Source organism: Triturus cristatus, chromosome 2_2 (assembly GCF_964204655.1).
Source record: "Triturus cristatus chromosome 2_2, aTriCri1.1, whole genome shotgun sequence".
Classification (NCBI taxonomy): Eukaryota; Metazoa; Chordata; class Amphibia; order Caudata; family Salamandridae; genus Triturus; species Triturus cristatus.
The window spans coordinates 179,258,502-179,283,656 of record NC_140582.1 but is presented as its reverse complement, the minus strand read 5'-3'; the positions used below and the strand labels follow the sequence as shown (position 1 = coordinate 179,283,656).

General features: G+C 42.9%; 1 protein-coding gene across 4 annotated transcripts in view; it reads right to left on the bottom strand.

Annotated features, from left to right (window-relative positions):
• PDLIM5 (PDZ and LIM domain 5) overlaps positions 1 to 25,155 on the bottom strand; it is a 565,292-nt gene that overhangs the window by 13,149 nt on the left and 526,988 nt on the right. For all 4 annotated transcript variants that reach the window (XM_085641149.1, XM_085641152.1, XM_085641151.1 and 1 more), the window contains 2 exons: positions 7,017 to 7,197; positions 499 to 619 (listed from right to left, as the gene is read on the bottom strand). In XM_085641149.1, the coding sequence (XP_085497275.1) occupies positions 499 to 619; positions 7,017 to 7,197 (302 nt within the window). The remainder of the gene's footprint in view (positions 1 to 498; positions 620 to 7,016; positions 7,198 to 25,155) is intronic.

The following is a 25,155-nucleotide window of genomic DNA, read 5'->3' as shown; positions in this document are numbered from 1 at the left end:
AAAAAAGCACATACACCCTCTCTCCCTCTGTTTTAATATTCCTCAAAACATTGTAGGTTATTTTACAAAATATCAGCCGCGTCCCGTGCAGGTAAGAGGGCGCCCCCCCCATCACCCAGCCCCACCGCTCTTAACTGCACCGATCCCGGCTGCAAAATATTGTGTTTTCTCTCACTGAGTGCCCCTACCAATCTGCATTCTTCTCCTTTTTGACTGCCCCTTAGGCCCCTCCCATGCACCCTGCTAATAGTGAAATGTATTTTATATTTTTATACCTCTCAACAACCAACCCCCTCCCCCCCCCCTCCCCCATCTTAATGACTGTGCAGATACTTTCTCAAATTATTAAACAGTAAGCAATTATGCCAGCAAGCTAGGCAACAAAGGTCCTGATTTCACAGCACAAAAGTTTAGTGGTCAGTGGACAAAATGGGAAAAAGAGATTGTACAGGAGACAAGACAACAGGATCCGCCATGGGCCAAAACACCAGCGCTCACCTGCCTCACAGTAGGGCTCGCCGTCCTCCAAGTGGAAGGTATTATTGCGGATCGGTTGACTGCACGCCACGCACACAAAACAGGTGACGTGCCACGTCTGCTTCAGAGCATTGATCACTTCCTGTTGGAACGAGGAGACAAGGAGAAAAGGGCTGATCAGTAAGCGACTGCGACAGGGGTGGACAGAGGGTTATCGGGTTCCGAAAGACGTGTCACGCTCTGCCTTTGTTCTCTCTGTCCCACGGCGCTGCCACACGAGAAACCTATTAATAATTGACGCCCCTTCCAGGCCTGCTGACTCTACCCATTCTGAAATGTGTGCGCGTTTTTGACAAGGGTGGCAATTAATCATCTGAGGCGATAAAATAACATTTTCCTTCTAGCATTTGGTTTCGATCAGAGATAAGACTTTCAATTGTTTCGGTTTTTCAATTTCAAATTATTTTAAAATGACATTTTCCCCGGCAACATGGGTAACAAGGCTCATTCAACGTTTTTTTTTAAACGGTTACCTAATTTTATGGTAGCCTTGATCTTAAACGATATTCACTGACTTCACTAAAAGGAGACAGAGGAACAACTCCGTAGCCTAAATAGTCTTTGTAAGCATGTATTAAGTTTACACTGCTAAAATGGCCAAGAAGTTTATTTTCATGGCGTCTACAAGCCAAATGCATCCATTTTCTGAGAAAGGTGCGAAAACTTCCGAAAGCACTTCAACGTCTAGTCATAGGTAAACAAATGTATTGAAAATATAGTATAAACCATGCATACGCTGCCATTACTTGCTAATGTCTACCTAAGGCACAGCATTCCTCGTCTGTGCATGAAGACATTTACACTATGCAGGGTTACCTACCCGAGCAGAGGTTTGCATCCTTCCCATGTATATAAGGAACCTTCTTTCCAAAACACATTATCTGTGACTTAAACTGTGACGCTTACAAGTAGTACAGAAACTTTAATCTAACTAATCAACTGAAGAAAATACATATGTTCTGCAGTCGGAGAGAGGGTTCCCTGATCTTGAACTTGCGTGGTGCCATACTGAGCAAAAGTTCTAAACTGTAGTGATCGCCTTCAAAACCCAAAACATCTTTGGTAAGGTTTGCTTCACCCTTAGATTACCAGCCTGGCTTCCTTGTGCCCTTTTCATCTCGAGTCTTGGAACACGGATTCCTCAACAGGCTCAGTTTGAAGCACGCCCCAGCCACGTCTGCAAACCTCTGTAACTGAGGTGACACCAAGAAAGTTCCTCTGAACATTGTGACATCATTTTGCAAGACATCATAACTATTTCACCCGCATCGGTATCATCTTAAAGTCATTTGTGACCTGGGCCAGCACTTTCGTAAAATGAGGTCCCAGGGAGCCACCCAGTGGCAGAGGCAAGTTACTGCAAAAGGTCGGAATACTGCCTTTTTAAAGTTTATCGGGAGCACTTGAGAGGGTATAGTTCATATTTGCGTTATTTAATTTTTAATTTTGGTCCTTGATCTACGACACAGTTTACCAAAATATTCACCTTTAACAATCTGTAACCTGGAGTATAAAAGTAGCGAGCACTCTCATATCATTCCTTTCATATACAGCTCTCTAATGCTGGGCAGAATTGCCAAACACCAACTTAAAAGTGGGGGAATTTCATACCTCTATGCGAAATCGCATGCACCCCTCAGCCCACACCATATCTCGCGTACACTTCATATTCTCATTTGGCTTCTGCAATCACATTTGGTAATCTCACACAAATGTACTGCTTCTCATACTATGAACTCAATTCAGTTATTAACCCAAAGGCCAGAGAAGCCGAAGTATGTTTTAAGTAAACTTTAAAATTGAGTTATCAACTGGCTAACGGGAATTAGGCACTGGTTCGCAATGAACTGCCCCCTTTCAAACTTATCTCTTTTAATTATTTATTATATTTATATTTACTATAGCACTTTTATGCATTGGTCATGAACTAGAACAAATGGCATAAGATAAATGGAAATTAATTAGCCATTGATAACGTCTGTCCAAACGATCAGGGCTAAGGACCTGATTTAGATCGCGGCAAGCGGGTTACTCCGTCACAACGGTGATGGATATCCCGTCTGCCGAAATAAAAATCCCATAGGATATAATAAGATTTATATTTCGAGGTACAGGATATCTGTCACTGTTGTGACGTCACTGGAATAACCTGTCGAGATCTAAATCAGGCCCTATGTAGATAAAGTTCTTTTATCAAGATTTTGAAAGCTGGAAGGGAGGAAGCAGATCTAACAGTGAAATTTAACATTAGGGACAATGAGTGAAAAAATCTACTTAGCCCCTCCAACACCACCCCATTACCTCCCTATCCTATATCTTCCCCTTTCGCCATTATTGCCACAACCCTTTCCTTCTATAAAACGTAAACATCTCGTTTCAAACTCACCAGAAAAATGCACCTCAGCCCCATGATTGTGGACTACTGCAATCTTTCCAGCATCATGAAGATCCAGCGTCATTTCTCATTACGCTCAGCTAAACTCCCCATGAACACCCTTGTACTAAAAACATCACTTTTCGAATAGCATGATTTTCATGCTTCTGCGGAACTCGCTCTTGCCCCAAGAAAGTTTTAGGGAGTTGCCATTTGCATCCTCTTGGACCTATCCTGGCCCACCCCCTACAGATATCAGGTAGGACAGGAGCTGCATCCTTGGGATCTAGTACGCTCCCCTTTAACCAGCCTAGACATTTGCTTTTTACAGGTGTAACTTGCAGTATTATATTTAAATGTGTTAGGTGAGTTGTATTTAAATATTTGTTCTATGTTTTGGGAGATGAGCTATGCAACACTCCTATGCCTGTTACTAAAAACCTACTGGAAAAAACGCCATGATGAACCAGTTGCTTAACCTTAAATAACACTCTTTCTGGTGGATACCCTGACTGTAGATGCCTCACCTTTACAATATCTCCAGGTGTCAGACTGGATCGGGAGTATTTTTGAGCAATGCTCCTGCACACCCACTGTTACCGCAATATGACTCTGCAATAACTCCATACCCCCTAGAAATGATGGCGAGGAGGCCCCCACACACTGACATTACTTTATCAATCTTTACTCATTCTGTACCCTCAGACATGGAGCACTTCAAAGAAATAGTAGGTGACAGTGTGCCAAAATCTAACTTGGAACCTGATTATAATGTTCAGGAGTCGACTCCACAGAACAAGGTGATTGAAGGCAGGGAGGAATCTGCACGTAGCTAGATTATCCACCAGAAAGAATATTACTGAAGGTAACTAATGTCTATGGATGCTTCTAACCACAGATTCCTTACCTTTAGAATAGGTACAACAGCAGTACCTCCCAAAGATGGAGGATCTGAGAAATGGACTCGGATGAGAAAGTCCAGGGGGCAAAATGATCCTCACAACGGACCTGCCCATCAGGGAAGCAGTGGTTTATGAATGTGTGCATCAATGGCCATGTGCAGTCTGACAGATACCAAGAAACAGCACCTCCCGCCCCCCCCTTGTTAATTTCATCATAGCAGCCCTAGCCCTGGTAGAATGAGCTTGTGCAGCCTAACTTTAATGCAAAGGTCTATTCACCTGGACAAAGTGCTCTTCTACACCACTTAGCCTTTATTTTCTCCAGAGAATTCCACCAAGAGCTGATGCTCACCACAATGGTCTTTTGTGCAGTACTGCAGAGTGTGGCAATGTAGAAGCTCATGGCCCTTTTGGGATTAAGCAGATGGAACCTCTCCTCCTTTTTGGAAGAGTGAGGTGTGGCAAAATGTTTTGGCAGAGTGATAGACTGACCCATGTGAAAAGGTGTCACAATTTGGGGCAAAAAGGTTACCTGGGTCAACCGCACCAATTTGTCCTAGAAGAAGATAGTGTAGGGCAGTTGCAGAGAGCGTGCTAGTGTTTCATTCATGTGGTGCACAGAGATTAGAGCAATCAGAAAAACCTTTATGAGCACTATTAGTCATAGTTAGCATCTGTGCAACAGTTCTCAAAGTTTAGCATTTTGGCAGTCGGTATGACAAGTTACACCACCCAATGATTTTCGCCAGTGTAGGGCCCTGAGCTGCAAGGATGAGAACTACTGTGACTGCCAGCTAAAATGCATTTAACTTCCACCTTTCAATCACAATGCATGCAGTATGTCGCGGAGGGCAAATCTTTATGCGCAGGAGCTCTGGGTAACAACTCCCCTGGCCCAGCTTGGGGCTAATAAAATGATCTGGACTTGTTCTGCCATGGCTTTCCATGAGGCAGGAGAGGCAGTGGTGGGACGTGGGCAGGAGACCAATGCTCCTTAACAGTGAGATTGCATCTACCAGTGAATTTCAAGAAAGAAACTCCAGTGTTAGTAGTTTTGACATTGATCCTTCTCGCCGATGGCAAACAGATCTATCCAGGGGATGCTCTACGTATTGAAGATGCCTCTTGCAACCTTCGGAATGAAGATGCCACTCATGATCTGCCAGCCTGCTCAGATAGTCCTCTCTGGGATTCAAACATCCTGCTAGGTGGTTGGCTATCAGAAAGTTGCTGTGCTGGTCCGGCCACCTACAGAGACATATGGGCTCCTGGAACAGGAGCCAGGATCCTTCGTGGCCCAGCTTGTTGCAGTGTAAATTCCCCAGGACTTCAAACGTAAGAGTCCCAGGAGCAGCACAGCATGTAGATAGGTGTTTCCACAGGGAAATACAATAAGGAAACTAAAGGTGAGCGGCAATTTTGTGCAGACACTTGTGTCTTTCATAGGACTCAAATTACATCTTCGCAGTCATACAGCATGGCGCACACACCACACACACACACACAAATGCACACTGGAAGACTAAATCTCCCCCCCCACACACACACACATACATAAACACCTTGGTATACAGACCTGGGAATTTAGTGGGGGTAAGTAAGGATCTCAGTCAAGGATGTTTCTAGGGAGGGTTGATAAATTGATGCAGTGCAAGGGTTTATTGGGATTCACTTGTCTCCAACTGCTAGTCTCTCAATGAACAGGCGTAAGGGTGCTGCAGTCGCCACTGACTCTGGCTGGGCGTGCCCTTTGGGAGCACATCATGGATAGTAGATCCTATGGCTTTGCTGTCAAACCTCAACAAATACCATCTCTAATAGACAGAGATGGTCAAGTACATTGACCACGGAACACAGGAGTAGTCATCAAAATAAACAGTGCGAAGGATGGCCAGGCTTCCTAGCCAAGCATAGACATTCATCCCTGCAGTTATCCCATGGTATACAGCTCGCATGCCTTTTTATCCTGTAGCACAATGTATGTATATGGCATTCCTATAGCACAAACCTAGCCAAAAAGGCAGAAAGCGCTGTACAGCATCAAAGCCAAGCAGATAGTCAATGAGAAATCAGAGCTACAGCTTATTGTCGACGGTTTATGAATTAGGATGTAGTGTTCTTTAGAGAGGTCAACTCTTTCTTAAATAGGAGCAGCATTGTGGTGATCCTAATGGGTATGGGGATATTGTTCCAGATCCTGGTTGCACAGATGGAAAAGGCCAGCTGCCTTGTGTTTATCGGTTTTCACTTCTTGTCTGCAGTCTGATGATGTCCTGGCTGCAATTATGCAGAGAACTCTAATAACTCATACAAGCCTTGCAAACCAGTAAGCAGTTGTGGAATTGTAGTATAGCTTTTAAATGGTAGGTGGAACCAGGTATGCATTTAAAGAAAATATTTTACAAAATCAGGACACAATAAGAAAGTGACATTGCTGTTCAAGAAGTTGCATAAAAAAGTTAGGAAGAAAATCAGTAGTTGGTAACTATGGAAAGTGGTAAACATTAAAAATAAAAATAAGACACTTAAGAAGACTTCTACATGGAGCCTTTCTAAAGCGATGCAATGAGCAGGACCTGTGCCCACGCTCGGCTGTGTTAGTTTTTGGCCTACCACAAAATGCACGGCGTTTTCTTGCATTGAGGAATATTTCTAGAGCAGATGATGTACTAAATGTGAGGTTTGCAAAACGATAATTCAGCACCGTTACCCCATAATAGTGAAAGATACCTGTGAAATTATGTACTGGTAGGAGACATAGCACCTCCTTCTAGATAAGTTGCATACATTCAGTGTATTTATACGCCTGTGCACACTATGAACTGACAAGGACAACGTCACACCTTTATGCTGCAGATGTAGCCTATTTAACTGTTATTGCCATAAAAGGCATTGGTAAATGTATCAGTTAACATATTAAGTTAATCGCATTCACAACATGCTTATGTGTTGGTCGTCTGTGTTTGTATGTCGATTTACAGCGGACAAACAGAAGCGCAAGGTAATGCAATGCTGTGAAGTGCTGAGGGGACACATTACAGAGGTGGATGGCGCTACCTAAAATGGCCAAAGGTGTGTGGATGGGTGGAGAGAAGATTATGAAGTCATTGCTGGAGCAAGAATGGGGAGGATAGAGTAATGCTTGATTTATCTGCAAGAAGTGTCACAGTGTGGGACCCTGCATGTCACATTTTGCTACATACCCCAAGTATCTTCCTGTGGCAGCGGGCGCATTCAGGTGCAAAGAACTTTCCGTAGCACAGATCACAATAAAGAGAGCCCTTCTCGACCACAAATCCGGACTCGACCATGGACTTCTTGCAATGGGCACAGTTAAACTCTTCAGGATGCCAAGACTTCCCCAAAGCCAACAGAAAAGGTCCTCTGTTAAAACAAACACAAGAAAAAACTGCAATTGTCATTAAACTAAAAATACAGAATAGAAAAAAAAAATTGCCAATGCTTAATTTGTGAAAGAAAGAGTGCCGGTGCCTGAAGCTCTGCAAACAAGTCGGCGACTCGTGCGATTAAACGGCGGTGTGCCAAAAACGAAGGCTGGTAGTCTTTAATCACTACCAGACACTCCACGCCCCTTTTCTCTCACTCTTGCAGGTTCTAACTTTCTCTCTTTGTTTTGCCGTCTTTCTCTTCCTCCATCTTTACTGATCTGTGCGTTCTCCCCCTCTTGCACTCTGTAAATATTTGATGTAGGAAAAGAAGTGACGGTCCGCAAAAATAAATGCTGGTGGCCGACACCGGCTCAAATTAAGCAAAGAATTTTGCATAAGACTGTAAAATCTTGACCTTCTGCTCTACCACTGGAATGGTTGTCTTTCTGTTTAATTTAGAACATTCTATCCTCATTAAGTGAAATATTCTAATAGCTTCATGGTCCTTATACCGCAGCGTTATAGCAGTCATTAAAGCCCTGCTCCCTCATTAGAAGCCCTCACCTCTGGCCTATAACTATGCAGAGGTTCTTTAAAAATCGGTGCAGCCCTCTGCAGCTGGCTTCTATACGTGCACCGTGCAGTTTACACAGTATGACCATGAAAAATGAGAGCATTATCAACAGTATTCTTGGAGTCCAAACACGTCTTCAGTCCAATTTTGGCATTCTTCACAATTTCAGAGTATTTACATATCCACATCAGCTAATGTCATTAAACTAAGTGGTACATGCATTTCCTCGTATGGTAGTCCAAGCTATGGTTCACTTCATTGCATTGTTTCTGGTATTTACCTCTTCACTTTGTGTGCCTTTCCACTCTGACGAGCAATTACTAATAGGCAAGGAAAAGGTCACTGTTTGGAAAGCAAGTGTCATGTGTTCTGTACACTTTATACCCTGTATTTCAACCGGCTACAAGCTCCTTCTCGAGCTATGGGGTTCATCTGCTGGCTGAGATCACAGCCTGCATCTGGGTTTTCAAAATAGAAATCCGCTTTTAAAGATATGAAAGAAAGTTGACTCAAGTTTCCAAAAAGCATTGATCGGTACTCTACAAAACAGCTTAATGTGTCAATAATACATGCTCTTTTATTAGGTCTCGCCTGACCCAGCGCATGCGCTGGTCTGGCGAGACTTATTGAGAGGGCTCCAAAAAGTGCTACCAGGCCAGCCTAGAGCCACAGTGCATGTGCGCGGGCGCGCGCGCCGCACTTTACCGTGAGTACTTTCACTTTTGCCGCTTTGATATTTGATCCCGATCACTTTCGCGTCCGCATGGCCGCTTTGCATAGCCAATAGGTCTCGCTTTTGGGATGCATGGCTAAACACTTATAAGGTCCCAAAGGCGAGACCTATTGGCTATGCCAATGCTTGTTTTTTTTATGTCGTCAAGTTCTCAGATTTTAATACAACACAAAAATGAAAGCCTTTCTCAAACATACAACATGAAAAACATCTATATTTCAAAATACAGGGGTAGATGAGTTTGACAGAGCAAACTCAGAGTTGGCCATATCTTTAGGAGGGAACCCCGTTTGGCTTCCATGAACACAGTGCACTGTCCTTGAGGTGAATTCAGTCTTTGGAGACCTATCAGTGCATGCAGGTCCCAATCATGATGAGGTAGGGGGCGGCGAAGGCAAAGTGAAGTCCCTCCCTCCCCAACAATCCCAGCATTGACAAAGAAACAAAGGCAGCAGATATGCAATGTCTTCTTCAGCAGAGACCCTGCTTTCACTCTGGAAGGGGCTCGGATGCTGAACATTGCAAGCCGTGCATAGGAGCATGGCTGAGGGAAAAACAGAGGCGATGGGGAGCGCGTACCTTCCAACTTACAAAATCACTTCATGGTGTGAGGAGATGGCAGTGCCTGGTGCGAGTGCTATCCAAGAGGCACTGGGCCCCTCACCAAGTCCCCCACCTCCTCCCACAAAAACTCAAAACAAAGGGTCATTGAGGCTGTCGTCGATGTCCTGGGTTGTTTTCATACCTTTCAATGGACATCGGTTGCTTACAGCCTCTGAAAACGAGCTGGAAATCCACTGTTTACATTGGTTTTTAGCTAGTTTTCCGTGCCACAGTGTGATTTTGGCTCCTCACTGTGTGGCCGTGTGAAGGGAGCCGACATCATATGACGCACAGTGGCACCATATGAGTTGGCAGGTATGGGGTGGCTTTCTGTATCAGTGGAGTGAGGCCTCACTGTCTGGGTGTGTTAAATCTCGGGGAGGAGCATAAACATCAGGAACAACTGGTAGAGCAAGACAAAGAGAGAAGGAGCCCCCATCATGAAAACATCACTTTGCAACAAATTGCCAGGGGACAAAGCTGTCTAGTTATCAGGATAATTGCGAGGCAAACGTGTGGTATCCAAACCCTGTACATCTCTCATTAAGTACCACATGAAAAGAGGTGGAATTTCATTCCTGGAATCCGCCCTGCAACAAGAAAAAGAACCGCACAATAATCCACAAACAACAAATATATCCCTTTAATAGACATTGTCTTTCATAATGATGGTCCTATAAGCATGGCGTGCCTACCACCGACTGAGCTGCAGTGGGGATCTGGACTGTGGTCTGACTGGATGATAATATTGATCTCCCTGAGACGCAGTGATGTTGTTTGTTGCTTATGTATTTTTGAGACTTTCCATGATGCACTTATGTGGCGGGAAGAGAGCCTTCATTGTTACAGGTGCATCGGTGTAAGCCACTGAAGTGATTTCATAGTACGATTCAGGCTGAAGTTCTCGGAATCACATGGAAAATGGAAAAACGTGAGTAATGATAGGAAGCGCGGTCTACGAACCTGATCTGGGTATCAAATCTTTTAGTGTCAAAAGTGATTTCCAGGGATTCGACTTTGCTGCTGCAAAATGGCTGGATGACCCAGAAACAATGGAGCCGTTGGATCGCTCGGAAGGGAGAAGAAGCATGAGGTGTTGAGGAAAAGGAATTTATTGATGGAACCACATAATTTGAGGAAGCCTACTGTGATATTACCACACAAAGACAATTAATAGTTATAAAATTGCATATTTATACTCCAATGTCATCTGTTTCAATTGTCTTCTCGTTTTATGGTAGGGAAGGCATAAATGCAAGAAATGTTTGAGCAGCAGTTTCCTAAATACTCATGGAAGCCACCCTACCTTCCTGTCACATGAAAAAATTCCAGTTAATGTAAAACTTTGCTTTTCATCCCAAAGGCTTCTTAAAACTCGGTAATTTGTTAAGTGTAGATTTTATTGCATTAGTAAAATAATGAATCATTTTAACTAAATTTGTTGATTGTATTACCAGTATATATTTTACTAATGATAATTTTCACTGCCTAGAAGTGGTACTTAACCTGTAGTCAAAGGACGCCTGGGGGTCCGCGACTGTTTTACAAAATTAAATAATATCAACATTTATAACGTGTATACAAAAGAGGCAAAATTGAAAATGTGAACACTTTTTCTAGATCTGATTGTGAATTAAACAAAATATTTAAATATTTGAGCATTTGTTGTGTGTATACTTCTTTTTGTATTTGTGTGTGTTGTTTTGAGGTTCATTTCATAGAAATTGCTTAGCCTGGGGTTCCTGGCTTCCAATAATGGCTCAGTGGGGATCCCCAGCTTGCAATAATGACTAAGTGGGGGGACCGAAGAAGTGAAAAGATTAAGAACCGCTGGACTAAAAAACACTGCTGGTGAAGTGAGCCTCACTACTAAAAAAGTTGAATTACCCGGAGTAACTATGAGGACAATAAGATGGAGGCTTGAGAATGTGAATGAGAATGCGCGTATGTGCTGCCCAGAGACCGGAAGTGGTTTCTTAGGTGAATGTACTATATGTGTGCATTACTTGGACACTTGACATGTCTTTGTAGAGTGGGAGGCAAAGTAATCTTCAATTACATAAGGTTTTCATACCCTTTCGATGATGCAAGCAAATGGATTAGAAAGGACAACGTGAATCCAGCTAAAGGCTTTTCTGTCCTTAAATCGATTCTGTATCATGAAAGGCATTGGTACATTAGCGAAAGTACAAGAAGTCAAGTATACTTGTTCTAAAAGAACGCAGGACTAGCCTTGGATAAATATATTCCAGGCATACATATGCGCCTTTGCAGCAAGACAGAGCAGGTAAAAAGCAGGACAAGTGAGTTGGAAATGTTTGCCAGTCACGTGACAGGAACCCTTGAATTCCATCCGATGCGCTCAATTTGTTTTGGACAAGTGTACAGAAAGGTTCAGGGAAACATTCTGTTTGAATTAGCAGCAGGAAGCTTGGAGCGGGAGAGCTACTCAATGTCACTCCGCGCAGGAAGCGCACACTTCTGAGGACAGGGGGGCTCACTGTATTTGAAAGGGAATAGATTTACACATAGAAAATAGAACTCCTGAGCAGAGACCACAAAAAGGGTGCGCTTGTTCAACTTCCAATATTTTTCAGAGTCATTAGGCAGTTGTGGAAAACAGTTTCTTGGCTACAGTAAGGAAAGGCCCACGAAGGGAGATCCTACACGCACAAAGAAAGCACCCCCTGGTGATAGTTCCAAGGGAATTGCCAGTGTAGGGATTGGGGTGGAAGTTGGCCCTGGGGATTGCATGGGTTGCACTGAGGGCAGCTTAGTTTGCCTGTGTGGTGAGAGGTTGTATCCTTCGACTTTGGCCTGCCAGTATGGTAAATTATAGGCAGTGGCCAAGAATCAATGAGGTAGAAGGTCAGGCCTGGAGGGATACAGGTGCCACAATAACCATGGTTATAGCCAGGCTGGTTTCCCCAAGCCAGACTCTTCAAGATGAAGTGCATTAGATAGTGAACTCTGGCAATGTAAAAAAGTCGCATCCCATAGTTGTGGTAGACTGAGTGGGAAGGGGTTACTGGCTCAAAGTAAGCAGCTGTGTCCCTTGCCATCCCTGTGGTGGATCTATTGGGCAATGACCTTGAAACTTCTGCTGGGGCAGAGGTGGAGAGAAGGACCCACGCAGCAATGCTGGGTCTCCCTGAGGGGGTATGTGTCTCCTTCAGAGCACTAAAAGCCTTAAATGACTGTCAAGGGACTATGGATCCCAAAACAGTGGACCAAGTCCCTAGCATCAAGAGGAGAGGGGGGAAGCCTGGGAAGGCCACTCCCAAGAGTCCTCAGAGCTAGAAGGAGCCCATTCCTCAGGGGAAAGGCCTGGTCTCTGAAAGGGAGGGAACTGCCCTAAAGGACTGGCCTGACAAAACATCAAGGTGCAGGGGGCTCCTCCAGTGAGGATTTGAGTAAACAACAGCAGTCCTGTCCTACTCTTGAAGACCTGAGAGAGTTGGCTGTCAGACAGGAGGAAGGAGATGTTAGTGGTACCCATAAGGTATACTGGGAGGAGGACCTCCTGTACAGTGAGGCAAGGGACCCCAAACAAGGGGAAGCCAGGAGAGTAGTGGTCCTTCAACAGTACAAAGATTTCCTCCTTAACCTAGCCCATGGCATTCCCTTAGTTGGACATCTGGCAGGCCAAAACCTGGGACAGGTTGGTCAATCGGCTTTATTGGCCTCAGATGTCAGAAAAGGTCAAGGAGTTTTTGTAGCTCCTGTGTTACTGTCAGGCTAATGGCAAGACAGGCACCAAGCCAAAGGCTCCCCTCATACAACTTCCAGTGGTGGGGACTCCCTTTGAGAGGGTCAGGATTGATATAGTTGGTCTGCTAGACTCACCTACTGCCTCAGGGTACATATTAAGCCAAGTGGTAGTGGATCATGTCACTAGACATCCAAAGGTCATACCCCTAAGGACAGCCACTGTCCCTGCAGTTGCTAGAGCCTTACTTGGTATTTGTTTTATCAGAGTGTGTTTTCCTAAGGAGGGTATTTCAGATACTTAGATAAGTTAATGGCCTTGTTGAAAGATTTAACAAGACCATGAAAGGTAGGATTATGGGTTTGCCTCATAAACTCTGGAAGAGATGGGATATTCCTATCCCATGCCTGTTGTTTGCTTACTGTGAGGTTCCACAGAAAAGAGTAGGGTCCTATCCCTTTAAACTGCTCTTTGGAAACCTTTGTCAGAGAAGGTTGGCAGAGATCTCTCTAGAAGCCCAAACAGGGCATCCTAGATTATATACTAGGCCTTCGCCCCAGATTGGCAGAGTGCATGAAAAAGATAAATAAAAACTTGGACGCCAGCCAAGAGCTTGTAAAGCATTAGTATGACCAAAGGTTTCCTCGGTGGAACACCAGACTGGGCAATTTGTTTGGGTATTGGAGCCTGCAGCACACAGAGCAGTCCAAGACAAATGAACTGGGCCTTACCCTATCTTGGAAAAGAAGGTAGAAGTCACATACTTGGTGGACGCAGTTACTCCAGGACATCCCCACAGGGTGATTCATGTTAATAGGCTCAAATTTACATAATGACAGAGCTGATATTGCAATGCTCATTGAAGCAGATGAGTGAGAGGAAGAGAAAAGTGAAACTCTCCCAGACCTAATGGCAGCAAATATCAAAGGTGATTCAGTGGAGGGAATAGTTCTCTCTACCACTTCAAGTAATCAGCAGCAGAGAGACTGTTACAATTTGCTTGGGCAGTTTGCTGACTTGTTTTCCTTGATCCGAGGGATGACAACTCGGTGCACACATGATGTGGACACAGGTGAAAGTTTACCTTTCAAAAGTAATATTTACAGACTGTCAGACCAGGTCAAATGTAGCGTTGAAGCAGAGGTTGCAAAAATGCTAGAGTTAGGAGTGATTGAGTTCTCCAATAGTCCTTGGGCCAGCCCAGTGGTTCTGGTGCCCAAACCCAATTCAAAAGGAGACAAATCTGAGTTAAGGTCCTGTGTGGACCTAAGAGGCTTAAATATAGTCACAAAGACTGATGCTCACCCCATCCCCAGAGCTATGCTCATTAATGGTTTAGGGCTGTCAAATATCTAAGTAGCTTTGACCTGACATCAGGTTAAAGGCAGATAGCCCTCACACCTGGAGCCAAGGAAAGGTCTGCCTTTTTAACCCTAAAAGGCCACTTTCAGTTTAAAGGGATGCCCTTTGGTTTGAAAAATACACCTGCCACCTTCTAGAGGTTGGTGAAAAACGTACTTTCAAGGCCTGGAAAATGTTAATGCAGGATGATATAGCTCTCTTTAGTTACACCTGGGAAGATCACGTGGTCCATCTCAGGGAAACGCTTCAAGCTCTACAACAGGCAGGGCTGACTATCAAGGCAACTAAGTGCCAGATAGGCCAAGGGTCTGTAGTGTACTTGGGCCACCAAGTAGGTGGAGGCCAGGTACAACCCCTCCAACCCAAAATCCTGACAATTCTGGCCTGGAAGCTCCGAAGCCTTCTTAGGCCTGACTGGGTACTATAGGAGATTTGGAAAAAGCTATAGTACCATAGTGGCACCTTCAACAGAGCTAACCTTAAAAAAAAAAGACAAGGAACGTCATATGGACTGACTTATGTCAAAAGGCCTAGGACACCTTTAAGGAAGCTATGTGCTTAGCACTGGTCCTTAAAGCACCTGACTTTAGTAAAGAGTTTGTTGTCCAAACTGGCCTAAATATAGTCACAAAGACTGATGCTCACCCCATCCCCAGAGCTATTCTCATTAATAGGTTTAGGGCTGTCAAATATCTGAGTATCTTTGACCAGACATCAGGTTACAGGCAGATAGCCCTCACACCTGGAGCCACGGAAAGGTCTGCCTTTTTAACCCTAAAAGGCCACTTATGTCAAAAGGCCTATGACACCTTTAAGGAAGCTATGTGCTTAGCACCGGTCCTTAAAGCACCTGACTTTAGTAAAGTGTTTGTTGTCCAAACTGATACTTTAGAACATGGGATTGGGGCAGTACTGCCACAGCTAAATGGACAGGGTCAAGATCAAACAGTTGCCTTTACTAGCAGGCAACACCCCCTATCCTCCCAAGAGAGCAGTGTTGGAGTACCATTGAGAGGGAAACCTTTATTGTTGTTTGGTCCCGAAGAAGCTAAGACCCTACTTATTTGGCACTCACTTCATAGTTCAAACAGACCACAGGCCTCTTAGATGACTGATGCAGATAAAAGGAGAGAACCCCAAACTGTTGTGGTGGTCCATTTTCCTACAGCGTATGGACTTTACAGTGTAAAATAGACCGGACATGCCAATGCAGATGGCCTCTCCAGGTTTTTCTACTTAGATGACAAGAATCACCAGGAGAAGGGTTAAGTTGCTCATCACCTTTCGTCTGGATGGGACCATGCGTCTTTTTGCATGTTCTCCCCCGACATTTTTGGACTGATGCTGCTGTTTTTTTACTATGAGATTGCACTGAGCCCTGCTGACCAGACCTCAGTGCCAGTGTTCTAACCCCGTACCAAGTTATGTTGAATTGAATACACCGCACTGGCAAGTACTGGCTTATAAGTCCTTAGTATATGGTACCTATGGTACCCAGGGAACGTAAGACAAAGTGTTCACCAGGGTTGAAGCACTGTTTGTACCAACCTGCCTTTGACAGAGACAAAATGAACCCCAGCCTGCAACTGCAGACTGACAGGGCAGTGTGCGACTCTGCCAGTTCAACTTTGTGATTACATCTAAATGGCAAAGCCACCACTTCCCTCAAGTGACATATGTAAGTCTCCCCTAACGAAGGCCTATAGAAACCTATGGCAGGAAGTTATATCTTACTAAGTAAGACATGATTTTCTATATGTCTTAACAGTAACACTTCCAAGTTGTCGCTTTGCCTTGGAAAGGTCAGGAGCCCCATTGGCTCGTCACTGATACCCCAGCCTGTCTAACTTCTGAATGGGACAACCTAACAAAGTCTAGTAAGGTATCAAATTAATTGTGACATTAAATCTGTCCTGATGTCCAGGCAAGATTTATAGTCACTATTAAAGTACAGCAACTTTTAGAAAGTTGCCACTCTGCACACCAGTTCTTTCAGTGACCCCACAAAGGCATTTACATAGACTGGTTTCCGACTGCCTATGGGGACATGAGTTGGTGCAGAGCTAGTGGTCCTCTCCCAGAATGGCCAATCAGAGTGTTAGTCCAAATGGCAGGCCTCAAAGGTGAAGCCGCCTTTGAAAGGCTGCTTGTGACAACATTCCTGGGCAGGATGCCTTTTGTTCTGGCAGACAATCAGGAGACAGAGCTAAGGGAGGAAAACCTGTGTCCAAACCTGTTTTCCCGTTAGCGTGTAGCCCACTTGTAGCCACACCTCTAGGATTGGTTACTCTTGCTCCCAATGACGGGCAGTGCTATTTTGAAGGGGACAAGAATGGGGACTTCTGGGACAGCCAGATGCCACACATCACAGGAACTCTGTCACTAGATTGAGGGGACTCAGTAGCCCATTGGCTAGTGACCACGTGGTCCCCTTGGGGCACTTTCCTGGGATAAGTAGGGGACCGCTGGCACCTTGCCCCTCAGCTCACATTGGAGAAGAGAAGAGAATTGGAGAAGGACTGCCCTGCTGCCTTTTACCTGCACAAAGAGGCTGCACCGTCGTGAAGACTGCACCTGCTGCACTTTTGGGCTAGTGAGACTGTGATTGTGCCTGCAGCTCCTGCAACAAAGAAATGTAGTTTTCCCACCTTCTCCAACCCCAGTGACTTCGAGGGTCAGTCTGCTGATCTCCTGGAACCACCTCCAAGAGCTGGAAGAACCCAAACAGACATGTTTGGTAGCCACCATAGATGTTTTGCCACTATCAGTTGACGGGCACAACAAAGACAATCTGAGAAAGCCAAAACATGCACCAGAGTCTGCTGGACCCAGGAGTGCTGTCAGAGTCTGGATTCGCCGCACCCAAGGGACAACAGCCCCCACCAAAGAGTTGCATCCAACCACGGTGCAGCAAGACCAGTCATGCAGCATTGGCTGCCGGACTACAGCAACGTAGAGGACTTCGAGGGACCCCGATCTCCGTGGCCAAAGTCGTGAAATTCGTGGTCGGAGGAACCAACCCCGAGACACCCCTGTTGACTGCACCACAACCAGAGCATCCTTTTGAGCATCTTTGCCTGCATCCCTCAGCATCAGAACCACTCCATTGACTTCTATGGCGGTCGTGCTGTACTGTTTGAAACTTGCTCTAAAAGCACTCTGGTCGCTAAGTAACTGTCCAAAGCATCCATATTGACCCCTTAGACCTCGTCCCTGTCAGATTTGGTCACCCATCTTGGGCCAGAATACCCGCACTAACTTTTCCAAACTCTTGAAAAGTTTGCTAACTTTTTGTTTACCAGATGTTTGTTTGAGGTTGCATTTAAAAGTGATAAAAGCTTATAAAATCTGTATCGCCGGGAACCTTCCAATGGATTTTAATGATTAAGATCTCTAAAAATTCATGAAAATACGCTCTATTTTTATAAATTGTTGTTGTGTATTTTTATTGGTGTGTGATTTTCTTATTCTGTTGTTTAGTGCTGTAAAATGCTTCACACTAAGTTCCTTTTCCAAGCCTTACTGCTCGCAGCCACAGCTACCCAGGGTTGAACTAAGATTGAGTAAACGATACTGACTGGATCCAAGATGGCATCTGTGAGTGTGATCCTCGATAAGGCCACACCGCCATATCATATAGTACACCCAGAACTTCCTCACAGCCACAAACAAAAAGTACAATATTCTGACAGTTTACAGCCTCCCTGTTAGAAAACTTGCCAGTCTGTAGACCTCCCTAACCCACACTCCCAATACCTGTACAAGCAGTTGAGAAGGCCAACACCACAAAAAGTCATCATGTGTGACAAAGTACTCCCTCCTCACTGCCTCAGTGGCAAGTCATAACAGGATACTGACGAAGACTAACTCAGCGTCCGCATTACGCTTCCATATATTTGTATTAAAATGTTTTGGGCTACAGTAACCCACATGACCGCCCTTCCCTTGCCTTACTAACAAAAAACACATACGCACGGAATGGGGGTAATAGAGGGGTCTGGTAACAGGAAATCTTGCAGATTTAAAAGATTATTTTATTATGCAATCAGAAACTAAATCTCCATTCAGCAACTCAATATTGAAAGTTAATTTTCATGTTGGGTGTGCAAGGTATGGTGTGTCAGGCTAGTTTTTGGGGGGGTCGGTTATGCTGATTCATAGTACAGCTGTACAAAACTACAGTGTAGTCGTTTTTCCTTTCAATCTTTCCATTTCCAGTGCTTAATGTGTAAATTAATTAGTGCTGGTGCTCAAAGCTCCGCTCAGAAGCCCGTGGCCAGTGTAATTAAATGCCCATAGAATACCAAAGCAGTGTAGTCTTCAATTCACCTCAAGCCTTTTAATCTACTACCAGACACTCCCTGCCCATTTTTCCTCGCTCTTGCAGGTTCCTGCTTTTTCCCTTTGTTACTATTTTCCAGTATTTCGCTTCCTCCGTCTTTCCACTTTACTTGTTTGTCCCTCTCTTGCTTGGAAGAAATGTCTGATGTGAAAATCTAAGTGCCCCCCACCCAAGCTCAAATTAAGCACTGTGTGGGGCTGAATTTCTCAATGCCCCTTGCCTCTGCAGTGCTGGTTTACTTGCGTGAGAAACCACTATGAGCTGGGCTACTCAGAGTGTCGGGTAATACGATGATACCAGAAGGCATGAAAGCTGCTGGGATCACAAACATAGTTCCCCAACCGAAGAAAACTAGCAGGTATTGCGACATAATGTGGTTATGACAATCACAATATGACAAATACATAGACGTGACCGAAACAATCGTTTTAAAATGCTGCTCTTCTAAGAAAAAGTAAACACAAATGCATATAAATTAGCTCTCAAAGTATTAAATTCTAATTTCCGGGGCCAGCGTTTAGAGCAAACTTACAGGTTTATTAGTGTTTAAAGAATTAAAAGAGCATTTCTGGGGGCCAAGTGACTGTCGAACATTTTCCTCATTGAGAAACACATTCACCTACACTGTCACCGATTTGGGAGTTGTTCCTGTGCTATCCTGAAAACATAATTTCTATGGAAATCAGACCTGGTCCCACAACGGCCCAGCCCAGCGCTGCTTCAGACAAGCGAACAAGCACCCCTAGACCTGTTTCAGCATACTCATGCCTTTTCAGTGGGGTACAGCTTGAGTCCAATGGCACAGTGAGAACAGGACATATATCTGGGCATACTGTGACACTTACAGCATCTCACTGAGACAAAAAACTGAGGAGTGGAACACAAGCAATCTCACAAAGGCTTCAGCCTACTTGCTGCTGTTCCCTTGTAAAGAGGACCTTGCCTGGCAGATGGGGCTGAACTGTTCCTATCAGAGCAGTACCAAGTCATATTCATGTAAGGCTTCTGCCCATCTTGCACCAAGAGACAAAATATTAGTTGGAAGGGCAGCAACGGTTGGTGATGGGAGCAGAAAGTGTAACCGTTCAACAGTTAATCTTTCACAAGGAGTGTCTTAGTACTGAATTGTTTTGCCCTCTGAGGCACAACTCTCGCCCCATGACTTGCTGACAAAATCAAGGTTGCAGTATTCAGGGGGCGTGGCTTGGGCGCCGTCAGGGATAGCCGCTCTCCCGTGAGCTCTGCGACGGAGCGGGAGCCTTTTTTCCGATTTCGGCGGTCTATGCCACGACGAACGGCTAGGCAGGATGCTACTGCCTCTATGAACATGACGCCCACAATTTGAAGTACCTTGTGGTGTTCCAGCGGTAAGAGGCACAGTTCTTTTGTCTTTTGTGTGCCGACGCGAGTGTTCTGAAACTCACATCCGTCATTTTGTTTTTTACCGCGAGCGGAATTTCTCCTCACAGAATGAGGCAGCATGGTTCAGCAATAAGGAACACATGTTTTATTGCCTTTTCGTCATAATTTTTTAATGAGGATGCTCTCTAGTGCATTTATGATACTCTTCATCAATGACTCTTGAAATATGTTTATTATCTTTTGACATTTCGATCTTCCTTGGGCATTTTTGTATGGATACTTACTATATTGAAACTCTCACCCCTCAAATTTTTCGTTTTTGCTACTGTGTGACCTTCATGTATGGAGAGAACAAAATCTGCTCAACGTTCCAAGGCAATGTCTTCTACGCCGGTGGTGGACTATAATCCTTTCAGTGTTCTCCAGGATGATATGGCGGATTCAGATCAGGTCTCTTTAAACCCCCCAGTTTCTAATGTTCCACTGCCTGCCCCTAAAACATTATCAAAGCTGCCTGGCACATTAACACAATCACCTGTGAAGAGGGTCAAACAAGATCCTCCGTCACCAACAGTATCTCCGCCTCCTATTTCAATGGAGTTAATTCTGGAAGAAATTCGAGCTCTTAAGCCTTATATGGAGGAGACTAATATACGTCTTCAGCAATTAGACGATAAATGGTCTCATATGGAGAGTAGAGTGGTTCAATTGGAGAGTAAAGTGAATTAATTTTAGTCTACTGTGGTTCAAGGTCCCTCAATGCAGTCGCAGATTTCAAGTCTTCAGAAGCAGGTTGAAAACCTTGAAAATCGCAACAGTCGCAATAACCTTTGCATTTATGGCTTGACAGAGGGACTTGAGGGTACGAATACGCTCTCCTTCTTTCAATCTTTTCTTCCAAAACTGTTAGACATCCCCAATTCTCCACCTTTGAATATCCAGCGTGCTCATCGCTTGGGACATGTCTCTCACTCGACAAGTTCATCAACTAAACCGTGAGGGGTGATACTGTACTTTTTGGAATACACAGATTTGCTGAGAGTTTTACAAGCTGCTAAAGCAAGAGGAAGAAACTCATGGCAAGGTTCTAATCTTTTCTTCTCACAGATTTATGCCAAAGCCACAGCAGATAGAAGGAAGCAAGTTTTGGACACAAGACTGGCATTATGAGATATCAACGCCAGATTTGGCCTTATCCATCCCTGTCTCTTTAAGGTCACGTATAAAAATAAGACTACAACATATGAGGATCCCCGTCTACTTCAAAGATTTTTGGAAAATTGCTGACAGGAAGACATGGACATTTCAAGATCTGCTGTTTAATGTTGCTATGTCTTTTCACTTTACTAAAATGTTTTAGTTGTTGGTTTATATAATGTATTTGTTATTTTGTATATAACCTATTTTATTTATTTTTCATTAGGTTCAACTACCTCACATTCATTCATGTGATTACCCGTTCATCTGATGGTATTTTGTCCTCCTCCCATTCCTGTCAGTGGAGTTCCGGTTGATGTAGCCTCCCTCCTTGTGGCTCCACTACCCTCGACCTTTGTGTGTGTTTTTGGTATGTCATTTTTTGTATCCCATACATGGTTTTGGTACCTTTTTGTTTATATGATACTCTTTCTTGTATGTTCTCCTTGTTCTTTTTTCTTCACTTTCTCTTTTCCTACAATGGTCCTTATCAATTATCTTTATACCTTTCTTATATCTTTTTCTCAGTCTAATACTTTTTAAAACTAGATGTTCATATTATTCTTTTTCTCATCTCTTCTCTAAAACTTACTCGTTATTTATTTTCTTTTTCCTATTTGCAAGCTTTTCCCTTTTACTTTCAAAAATGATCTTTTATTCTACTTTTCCTATTGTTCTGATAATGCACCAGTTACTGTTATTCTCATATATGGTAATGTTCTTAAGTTAATGTTACGTGATAAATGACTTTAAGAATCATTTCATGGAATGTTAAAGGTTTAGGTTCCCCTAGAAGTGTCAGAGGGTTTTATCTCATCTTTCCTCTTTAAAAGGAGATGTTGTTGAAAAAAGAAATTGCTAAGTAAAAGCGTCAATGGGTTGGTCAGGTCTTTGCCTCTCCAGGGTCAGGAAAACGTAACGGGGTGGCTATCTTATGTCACAAACGTCTTAATATACAAATGCTTACTCAAGATGTGGATTGTGATGGCAGATGGGTTTCAGTCTCTTTACTTGTTGATAAAATTACAGTAACTATCATTAATTTGTATGCACCTACTGCACATGATAAATCTTTTTGGCCAGGAGTATTATCTAAGTTGATGACCTATTCTGATTATTATTTGATCGTGGGTGGTGATTGCAATATGGTTCTTGACCCTATCCTAGACAGACACTCTAAAACCAAATTTATACCCTCTCACAAACATTCTCAATTTACATCAACCCTTTCCCAAAGATCTCTTGTCGATGCTTGGAGATTATGTAATTCCACTCTCCAAGAATATACTTTCTTTTCTCCTGCCCACTTTTCTCAATATAGGTTAGATTATATTTTTATTTCTAATAATCTTGCTCAGAGAGTTATTAATTCTGATACAGGATCTATATTGATCTCTGATCATGCCCCAGCAACTTTAGATTTAGGACTCCTTCCTCCTCTTGAGGGAACCTGACGGTGGAGGTTTAATAACGCTCTTCTGTCAGATCCACAATTCACACGCACCTATGAACATTTTGCACATACCTTTTTTAAGGAAAATGAAACCCCTGGGATTACTCCTCAAATTGTTTGGGACACTTTAAAGCCGCCTCCATGGACTTTAGTATTCATTTTGTTTTTCAAAAACGGAAATCAGCTGCTTATAAATTAAAGACTCTCACTTCACAGATTAAGATACTAGAATATTCTTATTATAAATTCCAATCTACAAACACTTTGAATGATCTGTTAAAGGCCAAATTTGAATTCAATCGAATCTCTACCGACAATTCTAATTCTTTCCTACTCAAGGCTAGTGCAAAATACTATGGTGGTCAAAATAAATCAGGGAAACTTCTTGCAAATTATCTTAAAATCAAGGAAGAACGTACTGTTATTGATTCTATCCTATCTCCTTCTAATCAAACTCTTTATAAAAGTGAGGATATTCTTTTAGAATTTACAAAAGGTTATTAAACCCTTTATACCCCAGAAGTTCAGTCGGACACACATGATGCCTCTATTTATTTATCCTCCATCTCAGTACCCTCACACCCTGACTTTGATTTTTCTTTATTGGAACAGGAAATACAGATTCAAGACATTTCTACTGCTATTCACGCCATTAAGCAAGGCAAAGCTCTTGAACCTGATGGTTTTACTATCAAATTTTACTCACATTTCTCTTCTTTCCTTATTCCTAAAGTACATCTACTCTTTCTTTATTTTATTTCAACTAAAACATCCAGCGGTTCCTTTCAAGAAACACTGATTTGCCTTCTTCCAAAAGAAGGAAAAGACCATAAATTATGTAAGAATTATTGTCCAATCTCCCTGATTAATTTAGATTATAAGATTTTGGCAAAAGTTTTAGCTCTACGCCTGGAGAAAGTTTTACCACATTTAATTGGGAGAGAACAATGTGGGTTTATTAAAGGTAGACTTCTTTCTGATAACATACGTTTATTTTTTAATGTTATTAGTAAGTCCAAATCTTATAAATCCTCCCTAGCAGCAATCTCTTTAGACGCAGAAAAGGAATTCGATAGATTTAATTGGTCTTTTATCTTTACTACCCTCTCTTTGTTCGGGTTTGGTCCCAAGTTCATTCAATATGTGTCATTACTTTATTATTCTCCCAAATCCTCTATTCCTGCTAATGGTCTCATGTCTCCTTATTTTTCTCTACGTAGAGGTGTACGACGGGGCTGTCCTCTTTCCCCTTTATTATTTATTCTCACCTTAGAACCCTTTTTAATAAAGATTCGAACTAATCCCCAAATTAATGGTTTTCTTATGGGAATTCTCAACTTAAAATCTCAGCTTACGTCGACGTTATTCTGTTATTTATGTCTCATCCTCAATCATCTTTACCTGCCTTTTTATTAGAAGTAGATAGTTTTGCAAAGGTTTCGGGGGGGGGGGGGGAGGGGGTACAAGTTAAACGCAGATAAATGTGAAATTATTCCCTTAAATAAGTTATGTTTCCACGCTGACTTCATTGCGTCTTCCTTTCATTGGAATCTAAATCAAATTAAATATCTTGGCTTGTTGTTCTCAGATTCTGTTAAGAATTCTATCATCTTGAACTTGAACTCTTTATCTGCATCCCTACCTGATCTTACATCTTGCTGGAGTCCCCTATTTTTATCCTGGTGGGGTCGTCTTGATGCCATCAAGATGATGCTTGTTCCCGTTATATTATTTTATATCTCTAACATGCCTGTCACTATTCCCAAACATTATTTTTTTTAAATCTACTCAATTTTGTCCAAATTATTATGGAATGGGAAAATATCTAGGATGTCTTTGTGTACACTTAAAAACCCAAAACTTCTGGGTGGTGTTAATTTTCTAGACTTCATCAGGTATCATCAGGCATTCTGTCTTAAACAGTTGGCTTTTTTATTACAGGACAACAATGGTGTGCCTATACCTTTATGGGCTGACCTGGAGAAATCTTGTTTCAATCCCTTTTCTTTGTTAGAATGTTTGTCTTTTTCCTCTAAACCTTCTTTCTTGTCTCCTCCAATTTTCAAGAATACATGCAGGATTCTGTCTCCCATTTTTATGTCATTCAAGTCATCTAGAGATACATTTTTAGCTTCCTCTATCTGGTATAATGTTTTGATTAAGGTCAAAAACAGAGTTATATTTTGGAAAGATTGGTATTCCAAGGGATTAAAACGAGTATCTCAATTATATCAGAATGGTACCAGTCTTCATTTTTCTGAAGCTCAAACTCGTATTTTCTTTTCCGGCCTCGTATGAAAATAAATATAGCTTACTTTCCTCAGCAATACAAGAGGCTTACCACAGTCTTTCTTCTGAACAAATATCTCCATTTTCTTCTTCTCCTCTTTGCAAGTTATTAGACACACTACCTTCTGCATCTCAAATATATAAGCATATAACTTTCCTTCCAGGGGATAGAGATAAAACTGAAGTCTAAAGTTGTTGGGAAATAGATCTTCAATCTACCTTTCCCACTTCTCTTTGGAATAAGATTTGGTCTAAAATAAGAAAGTCTTCTAGAGCGGCTAACACAACACAAACATTATTTTTTATATATAATAGATTATTTATTACAC